General features: G+C 31.0%; 1 protein-coding gene across 2 annotated transcripts in view; it reads right to left on the bottom strand.

The window, feature by feature from the left end:
- Positions 1 to 2,288: 2,288 nt before the first annotated feature.
- The window catches only part of LOC127730983 (R-spondin-2-like), a 52,774-nt gene continuing 44,157 nt past the window's right edge, over positions 2,289 to 10,905 (bottom strand). Inside the window, exons 4-5 of one of the 2 annotated variants that reach the window (XM_052239677.1) lie at positions 10,078 to 10,263; positions 2,289 to 7,039 (exon numbers count right to left, since the gene is read on the bottom strand). In XM_052239677.1, coding sequence (XP_052095637.1) covers positions 6,726 to 7,039; positions 10,078 to 10,263 — 500 coding nt within the window. In that variant the 3' untranslated portion in view covers positions 2,289 to 6,725. The remainder of the gene's footprint in view (positions 7,040 to 10,077; positions 10,264 to 10,905) is intronic. The other variant, XM_052239686.1, reaches the window with a different exon arrangement.

The raw sequence follows: 10,905 nt of genomic DNA, 5'->3' as shown, positions 1-10,905 counted from the left end.
TTTTGAAATTATAAAGAAACTAAGGTTTCAACTCCCTCAGGCAAAGTCGGCCTTAGATGGATTTGGCTATTTTTTTAAAGTCCTTTTTGGTTTTAGCTCTTCAACGTTTTCAGTTCTTATACATCCATGTCTTTCAAATATTCGGCTTTGAGCGTTCCTGATGAAGGTTAATCCAGAAAAGCACTTCGGACGCATGAAATTTATAAGGTGTTGTTTTCATTTTTTTACAGCACTGAGTGGATACCTCTGCTGGTGGACTATCAGTCCCCGAGGTTATCATCAGCTCAGTAGTCAGTCAGTACTTCGGTACTGACATGATTTATAACAAATTTTATTAAATTGCCCGTTAATATATTTTGAAATTATAATCAAAGTTTTCAACTCCCTTAGACAAAGTTTGCCTTAGATGGATTTGGCTATTTTTTTTAAGTTCTTTTTGGTTAAAGCTCTTCAACGTTTTCGGTCCTTATACATCCATGACTTTCAAATATTCGGCTTTGAGCGTTCCTGATGAAGGTAAATCCAGAAAAGCGCTTCGGACGCATGAAATGTATAACGTGTTGTTTTTTTTCATTCTTTTGAGATTAAATATCCGACACCAATAAGAAAAAAATAATTATGATACTATTACGTAGCTATGAATTTTTTTTACGACAGGTGAATTATCATCTGACAAATTTGATAACTCAGAATTGTTCAAATGAAGGATTTTAGCTGCCTGTTCCAATGTCACACCCGTTTCTACCCGAGACATCAATGTAATCCCGAGGTATTACATTGGTTGACGGTTGAAACGAGGTGTGATATTGAAAAAAAACTATATCATAAATATTTTATTATTTATGTCTCTCTTTTATATACGTAATGGTAATATTTCAAAAAACTTGTTTAGGAATCCTCAGATTACTTATTTGATGGTTAAATAATATTTGCCAAAACATAAGATATAAACAGTTTGTCACTCGCCTCGTTGCTCCGCAGAAGATATGGTAATAATATCTCTCCGTCCGTTTTCGTGAACGCTACCCCTCTGAAGCCGTTTGACAGAAAATTCTCATACTTACTTGGATTGTTTGCCTTCATGTGTAGTTTACCAAATTTTACCGTTTTTATTTTATTCGAAATTTTTTTTCGGAAATCATAGAACGATTTCTTTAGTATTGTAAAGTTTATAGCTTATAAACGCAACTCCTCTGAGAACGTTTGACAGAAAACTCTCGTAATTAGTGGGTTTGTTTACCATTATGTGTAGTTGACCATACATAATACTTTGATTTGACTATTTTATACTTCGTATGAAATGAAACCTCCTGACACACCTTTTATTCATCATTATAAAATTATGTTTATTTTCTGTAAATTTACTCTTTATAAACTGTTGTGTTATTCTAAACACTAAGGTTTATCTGCCCCAAGGCAAAGATTGCCTTAGCCGTATTTCGAACAACTTTTCGGGATTTTCGGTTAATAAATAAACTCATCATAGATACCAGGATTGAAATTTTGTATTTGCGCCAGACGCGCGTTTCGACTACAAAAGACTCATCAGTGACGCTCGAATTATAAAGCTCTTCAACTTCGAACTTAATATGACCTTCCAATTGTTTGATTCGAGCGCCCCTGATGAGTCTTATGTAGATAGAACGCGCGTTTGGTGTACCAAATTATAAGCCTAGTATCTTTGATGAGTTTTAACAACCACTGAGTCGGTGCCACTGCTGGTGGACGTTTCGTCCCTGGTGGTATCACAACCACAGTAGTCAGTACTTCTGTGTTAATATGAGTTATCATTCATAGGTTCATTTGTCTGTAAATTTACTGTTTATTAAGTGTTAAATTGATCTAAACAATAAGGTTTGTATTCCCCAAGACATAGATTGCTTACGTCGTATTAGGCACAACTTTTCGGAATTTTCGGTTTTTATGCTCTTCAATTTCGTATTTGATTTGACCTTCCATCTGTTTTGATTCGAGCGTCAATGATGAGTCTTATGGAGACGAAACGCTGGTCTGGCGTACCAAATTATAAGCCTGGTATCTTTGATGAGTTTTTACACAGCGGCGGGGGACATTTCGCTACGGTGTAGCAATCAGGTCCCAGTTGTAGTTCAAATTTCAAACAATTCATCTCATTTAACCCGCTTGGCACTAATCGTTTTGTGTTTGATGTCTCCTGGTCCTATATCTGCATTAAATACTTGCCACTAGATGTAATGCATGACACATCCAACCTATGACAATGAGCGTGAATCAAATCAAATTAGAAATTAAAAAAAAAAACACCACAATAAAACGAAAACTTTTAATGTTTGCATAGTTTTAAATCAATATATTACATGTATCGGTCAACAATATTTGGATTTTTCCGTTGCAATATCTATTTCGTGAATTATACGAACACATACATATAGCATTTGTCTGGACATAGAATAATTACATCAATAAAACATCAGTGATTTTGTCTAACATTGTCTGTTTAAAAAAAAGTTATTTTAAAGAAACTAAGATTCCAACTCCCTCGGGCAAAGTTAATCTTAGATGGATTTGGCTATTATGTTTAGATCCCTTTTGGTAATATAGCTTTTCACATGTTTCGGTTCTTACACATCCTTGGCTTTTATAAACATTTGGTTTTGAGTGGTTTTGAGCGTTCCTGATGTAGGTTAATAAAAGTGCTTCGGACGCATGCAGATTTAAAAAGCATTTTTCTAGCACTTAGTTGATATCGCTGCTGAAGGACTATTTATCCCGAGAGTATCATCAGCAAAATGGTCAGTGCTTCGGTACTGGCATGAATTATAACATACCTTTCCAAAATTTTCCGTTTGAAAATTTAGAAATTATTAAGAAACTAAGGTTCCTCAGACAGTTAACCTTGGATGGATTTGTCTACTATCTTTAGGTTCCTTTTGGTCATACAGCTCTTCAAACAGAAAAGCTCTTCGGACGAATAAAATGTATAAAGTGTTATTTTATTTTTATCATGTGTTACATCCCATTATAAAAGCTACTTTCTACTGAACTGGTACATTTTTTTAAGATTTACTGAGACAAAACTTACAGAAAGTATTGAATATAGTCAAGTTCATTTTATGAATAATTAACAAAATCTAAGTTGAATAAGGGAAAGGGCGTTGATTACGGATAGATAGAAATTTAAAAAAAAAATATGGTGGCATATCACTTAACTAAGTGACAAATAGACTTGTGTTATCTGACAAGTCGATTTGTGTATCTGGCAAGTGTACTTGTGTATATGACAAGTTGACTTGTGTATCTGACAAGTCGGTATATATATTTGTCAAGTCGACTTAGATACACAAGTCGACTTGTCAGATGTACATGTCAATTTGTCAGATACACAAGTACACTTGTCAGATACACAAATCGACTTGTCAGATAACACAAGTCTACTTGTCACTTAATTAAGTCTACTTGTCACTTAATTAGGTCTACTTGTCACTTAGTTAAGTGCAACTGTAAAATATAGAAGTCTGTTTTTACATGCCATGAAATGGACGAAAAACGCTAAAAGATGTTTTAATTTTCTACAAAACAGTTTCATTTTATTATCTGACAAGTATACTTAACTAAGTGACAAGTAGACTAAATTAACTGACAAGTCGACTTATTTAGCTAATTAAGTGACAAGTAGGGGCAGATGTATGCCACCATAGAAATAGATAAGTAAAGAGAAAAATATGTTTTTGTTCATTATGTATGGTTATATGGCCTTACATCACATCGTCAAAGATACATATTTTAGGAATTCCTGTAATTTAATGCAGTTTCTGCACAATTGCATGCCCACTTGAATAAGGGAAAGTCAAATTAATTTCATATTTGGTAAACTAGTTTGATTTTTTTAAATGTGATAGACATGTTATGATTGCAAACAATATAAGAAAATTGCATTTAATAGTTTATCCCAATTTTTTATTACATGTATTTATTTTAATTTCATCATTTATGACGTAACAAAACAATGAAATATTCATGCGATGTATTTCCTTATTTCATAGATAGTTTACTGTGTTTACAATTTTGGTAGAATAAAAATAATGATTTTCAAATTTTTGTAGGTTTTCCTAATCTATTACCCTACTAAAAACGTCCTAAAAAATTTAAACAACAAAAAATGAACTCGTAAGATATCAATGAATATATTACGTCATAATTTTTACAACAGATTTTTTCTTCATTTTTACATTAAACTTCTGACAAGTTTATTAGTACAGAAAAGTAATAAAGTTTTAAACAAATAAATAACATAATAAATTCATAAAAATTATTTTTGTCAATAACTGTGTCACGTGCAGTAATTCTGAGAAAAATACTAATGATTAAAATGCGATGTCGGGTATAGGTGAATGGGACATCAACCCAAGACTCAAAAATAAATTGATTAACAAAGACATCAGTTTTTTCACATTATTTCCTTAAAGGAAACATGCAAATATTTCGTTCTTCTGAATTTCAATTTTTATCACATGAACATATGCACAATAAACATGTAGAAAACATTTAATAAATGTATAAATCTTTTATGTAATACGAATGGCAACTGTTTCTATGAACTTGTATAGGTACATTCGGAGCCAAGAAATGGGAAAACAAAAACTAAACAAAAAAAGTCATTGAAATGTCACTTAAATGAATATAAAAGACGGAAGGAAGAACAAAACGTCTCAAAAAATATCCAAAAAAACTAAAGTATGCAACTATTGTGAAGTGTGAATGTATATACTAGAAGTGCAATCGGATCAGATTCACATTAGAATTTTTGTTTTTTGCAATATTTGATAGTAAAAAACGATCGTAAACCAGGTGTGCTAGAAGAAAATCTTTACAGTCTAACAATCACTGAAGTAAGGTATAAAACTTTAATAAGTTGACTTTAATGTTAAATATATCAGTAACAAACAAATTGGTTTGTAATGTTTTTTATTTACAGTTTTGTCATTATTTAGTTACATGTTTTATGCTAGACTGAGGTTTATTGTGCATTTAGAGGATCAAGTACTAAAAAACTAGTTTACGAAGCCAGCGTGTTATTGTGTCTCCCCAAAGGCAAGTAGCTGTTCTTTGGTTGTCGCTTCTAAACATATTTTTGTTTTAATTTGCATACGATATAAACACTTGTCTATTTTGTGCTAACCTCTATATATAGGATCTTATTGTTGTTTTTTTTTTTTTTTTTTTGATTGCTGTCAAATTGCATGCACATCTCATTTTACTCACAAGACAAAATAGATAGCTTCAATTGTAATATATTTTTTTTCGGAATTTTATCGCATACTACTACAGTAACTATCCTTGGATACCAATGTTGAATTCAATTTAACCTAAATATAATTACTGTAAACTGGAACCAATACTTTATGGTGTTAATGGAATGCGAAATGTTTATTGTAAATCTCATTTTTGTTATTTGTATTATTCGATCTTAAAGCAATGAAACCAATCTACAAAAGTAATTCGGAATTCACTGAAACATCTCAAACTATATAATCTGAACAAATTATTGTCCCGCAGAACTCTTATTAAAAGAGCATCAGTCATCAATTTCAATGGTATATTTTATGAATCTTGTAAACTTTTAAGATATTTCTGCTAGCTAGATCAGTATTTTAAATGGAGGATTAAACATATTAGTGTTGTCATGAGTTTCATTTTTATGTTAAAAAATTAAAACTCACAAGTCATAATGTTATACGAAAATGACTACAATCTGTACAATAGTTTATAATTTCAAACATAAATGCTTTTCATACATTGTCCGTTTAAATACTTCCAACTGTATACATGTTGCGTTTTTTTACATACACATAATACAAACTGCAGTTAACCGTTGTCAATAGAACACTGGCCTTCTCCTGGTGTTGTAACGGTCAATGAATCCAATGAATCATAATCTGTTCAAAATATACATAATGTCAGATTATATACAATGCTAAAACAAGTATGCGACCCGATTTCATATTTTACCAATATACAAATTGTACACCAATTACCTGTGGTGTTGTCTAGATTATTTAAAATAGTCGTTTGCAACATTGAAAGACAAAGTGAACATTGAAGATTGCTATTTTTCTTTCATTCATTCTTGCATTCAATCAATCTCAGAAAAGCCAGAGGAACTAAAAAATATAAGGTATTTATATTGAAGAAAATCGTATAAATTGAACACAAAATTTTACACGCTTTAATCAGCTGATAACACTTCAAATTTTCATATGTAGTGAAGTGGTGTAATTGTAAGGATATATGCAATAATTATAAACTCTCACATATGTTTCTCTATTGACTTGTTTCTGAGGACGTAAAGTATTAAAAATTTTAATTGATAACTTATACAAAATAGTTGTCAAGAATATTAATATCTGAAGATTTTCTACGCATTTATTTATTTATCTATCTTTTTGAAAATACAGTAGTATTAGTTGGTAAATCAGCATAAGAACGGTTTCATTTAGTTGTGCAGTTCTTATAATGAACTTTCAAGCACAAATCGTGTTGCATTGATGCTGAAAATCTCAAATAACAATTTTATAATTTCATTGGGCACAAAACTGAAATAAGAACCCATCAAAAGAACATAATTCAACAATGAATGGTGGCTGGGAAGAATTCAATTTAACAATGACCGATTGCGACTAGGGACCACTGTGTTTTGACAGATTCATTTGGTTGAGTGATAAAGAAATACTTTGAAGGTGCGACCATTAGTTCAGTAAAGGAATAGAGTTCAGATCATTAAACACGATTCCATTTCCACAAAAAACTTTCCAGGCTTCTTTTCGTCGCATTAGTCGCCTTTTTCGCTTATTTTTTAATCTATTTTTCTTTTTATGTCTCTTTTTATCTTTATTTCTTTGTTTTTCTTTTCTTGTTTCATTTTTCTTCTTCCTTTTTCTTAGTTTGTGTCTCTTTTTGTGTTTCCTCCTCTTCCGTCGCCTATACCGACGACGAAGTATTTTTCTGTCGTGTTTTGATAAGGATTTCCACTTTGTAAACTCAGATTGATTGTGAAGAATATCTGCAAGTAAACATTAAATATTGTCTTACTTTGGTTAAAGTATAGAATATTTTCACTCAAAAACTAAAGTCAGAGTCACATCTTAAGCATTATGGTGAAATAGTTCCATCGTTGAATGCTCAGTCTTATTCATTGTTAACAAAAACGTTTATATAAATACCGTCACAGGTATAAACTTCTAACACAGGTGAACTGATTTTGCAAGTGTTGATGAATTTTTTGAGCTGGATATAATTTTAGTGCATTTATCATTTAAAGTAATAAAGGAAATTGCAATGGAGTTCATTGGTTTTAAACTCGTCTGACTCACTCAAAACACGATAAGGTATATTATTCATGTGTATACTCGGCCTTTCACTCACAAACTTTCGAACTCATTTTAGTTTGTGAGTGAGTTGCTCCAGTTTACACATCCGAATATAAAATCTTTCGAACTACAATGGGTTTGCGATCGAGTCGCCCTATATTACAGTTATAACCTTTGGATTTTATTGTGTTTGTGAGTCGGTTGAATTACACATCAATACACTCCTTAAATAACCTTTATTACGTATACTATAATAAATGTTCATGTCAATAAGTTCAGAAAACAGACATCAAGGGCAAAATTCCCAATAGCAAAAGGTAGAGAAAAAGTAGTTCATTCTTAAATCGTTTGCCAAAACATACTACTTTATTTCTTATCAGATGACTGTAATACTTTGTTCTCCGCTAAAAGGTGTTTAAATATCAAATTTATTATTTTTGATAACAAAATGCCTATGGTTGTGTCATAATTTTGGACGAGCAAAACTGTCTTAAAATATTCAATGTATTGTTTTGTAATCTAAATAACAGATATGACTTTTCGCATTGTGGAAATATTTGCAAATAAATGTGTGACTTTGCCTTCGGTTCCTTTTATTTTTCATAAGTTGTTACACGTTCTTGGATATAATCACTAAGTTCTAAACATGCACATTCCAAAGCATCTTTACTATATAATTTCATGCTTCAATTGACAGACAATATTTAATGTTATGGAATCTTTTCGGAAGTATCAAGCACTCGTACATATTTAAGCAATTAATAATATTTGACTTCACAAAATGGTCAAAACTTTGATGATATTTCTGAAAAGATTCAAACTAGGCAATTATAACGGGTTAATAGGTAATAATATTAGTAAGCATAAATAAAGAATGTAGATTGTCTTATTTAATCAAAAGAATAAGAAAATAAAAGCGTCCACCACAAATCATAACATAGGAAAAACAAAACACCATCTGTTTAACTGTACTGTAGATCTTGTATTTTTACATTTTATTGTGAATATTAATTTTTTTTAAACATGACCAGTTTTAGATTACATAAATTAATGTAATCATTTAAATTAAATCATAACAGTCCAATAATCGCACTGCCAATGTAAGGAAGGTTATATTCTGGCTATAGGTCAGACCGAGGATATTGGATATTTTCAAACTTTTTAATGATGATATTGCTTTAAAATTATGAAAAGAAATCCTAGTGTGCTTAACTAATACTAAATGAAATATGCGTCATGCTTAAGTGTTCTGAATAACTCAGTATGCACATTCCAATTTATAGCAAAAATCTTTCAAATGATGAAAAGAAAGATACAAACATTGAACCATTTTACCTGAATATATTATCGGATCATTATTACAGAAATCACCGATTTGCGATTTAAAGAAATATAACTAGTAAAAGAATTATCCATAAAATAATCACGCGACAGTGTTTAAACTGCTACACATATGTATATTTTCATCTTTGTGTCCAAGTTGAAAAAAATATGAATATATATGTCTAAACAGTACTAGTCGATCCTTTGCTGAAATAATCAGTAAAGTAAACATCTGAGCAAGAATCAAGTTAATCCTTTCTAAAAATGTTCAACAACAAAAACGCGGTTCACATTTAAATCAGAAGTTGGTTTCTGTAAAGCATAGGAGAAATTAAGTTGCTGATGGATAGACCAAAAGTAAGATATTATCATAGATTTACACCATCCATGATTACAAAAAAAACAACTCTGGATGTCCGTTGATGCGTTAATTCTTATCCCAAATATGGTTCAAATAAATACTAAATGTTTGTTTTTAAAATTCGTGGAGACGAGAGAAACTGATCCATGTAAAACTAAATCTTTCTCAAACGCTATATCACAAAAATTCTTCCAATCACTGATCCCCCACACAGATGTGTACTGAACTGTCTGGAACAATCACTGTCTCGTCTCCTCTCAAAACTGTTTAGTCTTTTCGATCTAAAATTGGCAGGCATGCTGCATAGAAGGTGTTAGTGAAGAGCAACACATATACAGATGTATTGTTAGGTACAAAATGATAATGAAAGAATATAAAAGTTGCTCGAGAAAACAACTATTTAAAATATATAAAAAAATGTCCATCCAGTAAGGTAATTCGCCAAATACTTTGTACACATTCAGATGTGAATACTTTATAACTTAAAAATGTTTGATATTTGTGAATCTGTCATGTGTGCCCAGATTTGGAGAGACAATGTATAACAAAGCCACGGTTTAACACCATCTTATTTTGACACATTTAGACCAAAAAATTGACGCTGGCCATTTTCACACTCGTATCTCGACAACTTTTCACTCCATCAGTAGATGATGAATAATTATATATCTAGTTTGAAAAAAGTTCTTTAACTGGTTCTCTCGTTTCAACGATGGTTTATTCAGACCCTAATTACTTCTTTAAGGCCACATCATAACGGAAAAAATGTATCATCAAGAAAATTATTTAAAAAACGGGTTTTGCTCAAACTTCAGTCATTGTTTTGATATTTCTCAGATAGCATTTGTTTATGAATAAACTCATCATAGATGCTAGATAGGTACTAGAGGGTTTATTGTAATTTTTCAAACAAGATATTGCTTCTTTTTTAAAAGGCAGTATGCATTTAAGTAATATTTTATTGATTAGTAGCTGTATCTTAATTGAAAGTGTGACTATCAACGAAGTATCACTCATGATCGACACAGAAATAGTAAAGAGTATTACCTGCACAGTGTCTCATTTCCATCCTGCAGCACCTGTTTTCTACAAGTGATGGACATGTTGCTCCATTTGGTGAAGGGTGTTCTAGAATCTCACGAGATCTCGTGGTAATACCATATTTAAAACCACAAGTTTGACCATTTCTAGCACATGGGGTCCACGACGACCATGGCCCAGCCATACAATCCACTATACATGAAAAATAATAATTTCAAGTAAACAAAAGATTTATAGAAATAAATAATAGCAATTATTTAACTAAATGCATGAGAAGCTTTTATTGCATTAGCAGGGTGACAAACAATAAATAAAAGCAAGCAGTTTTGACGGTTAAGTGTTAACATGCTGTATATATATATGTTATCAAATAATACTCCAGCAAAAACAACATGGGATATCAAGGATTCCATGGCAGTACTTTTATCAGTTCTATTGCATATAACTTTAGATAATATTAACCATACGGTGCTATACTCTAGCCGTTTAAAATAGTTCCAGTAATTTAATTTATTTGCCAAAATGTATTATTATTATGCGAATGGGTTTTTAATGATTGCTCGTAGAGAACGGCATGAAAATTACAAAAAAAAAGATGATAGGCAGTAACGGTTAAGATATAAAACAGCAATAGCATTTCTTTGCCGAAAAACCTACCATTTCTGAGTGTTTTTTAAGAAAATTTTAAACATTATATATAGAAATATCGTTATGGATGTATATAGTTTCTTTTTGTATAAACAACATGTATTCCAATTCTTTTGAGAAAATCTAAATATTAATTTACAAGTAAATTTTGCAACATCAGCTATGAAATCAAAGAAATCTAATTTT

The sequence above is a fragment of the Mytilus californianus genome, unplaced genomic scaffold (assembly GCF_021869535.1).
Source record: "Mytilus californianus isolate M0D057914Y unplaced genomic scaffold, xbMytCali1.0.p SCAF_1, whole genome shotgun sequence".
In the NCBI taxonomy this organism is placed as follows: domain Eukaryota; kingdom Metazoa; phylum Mollusca; class Bivalvia; order Mytilida; family Mytilidae; genus Mytilus; species Mytilus californianus.
The sequence above is the reverse complement of the archived record's forward strand: the minus strand, read 5'-3'. Positions and strand labels throughout refer to the sequence as shown.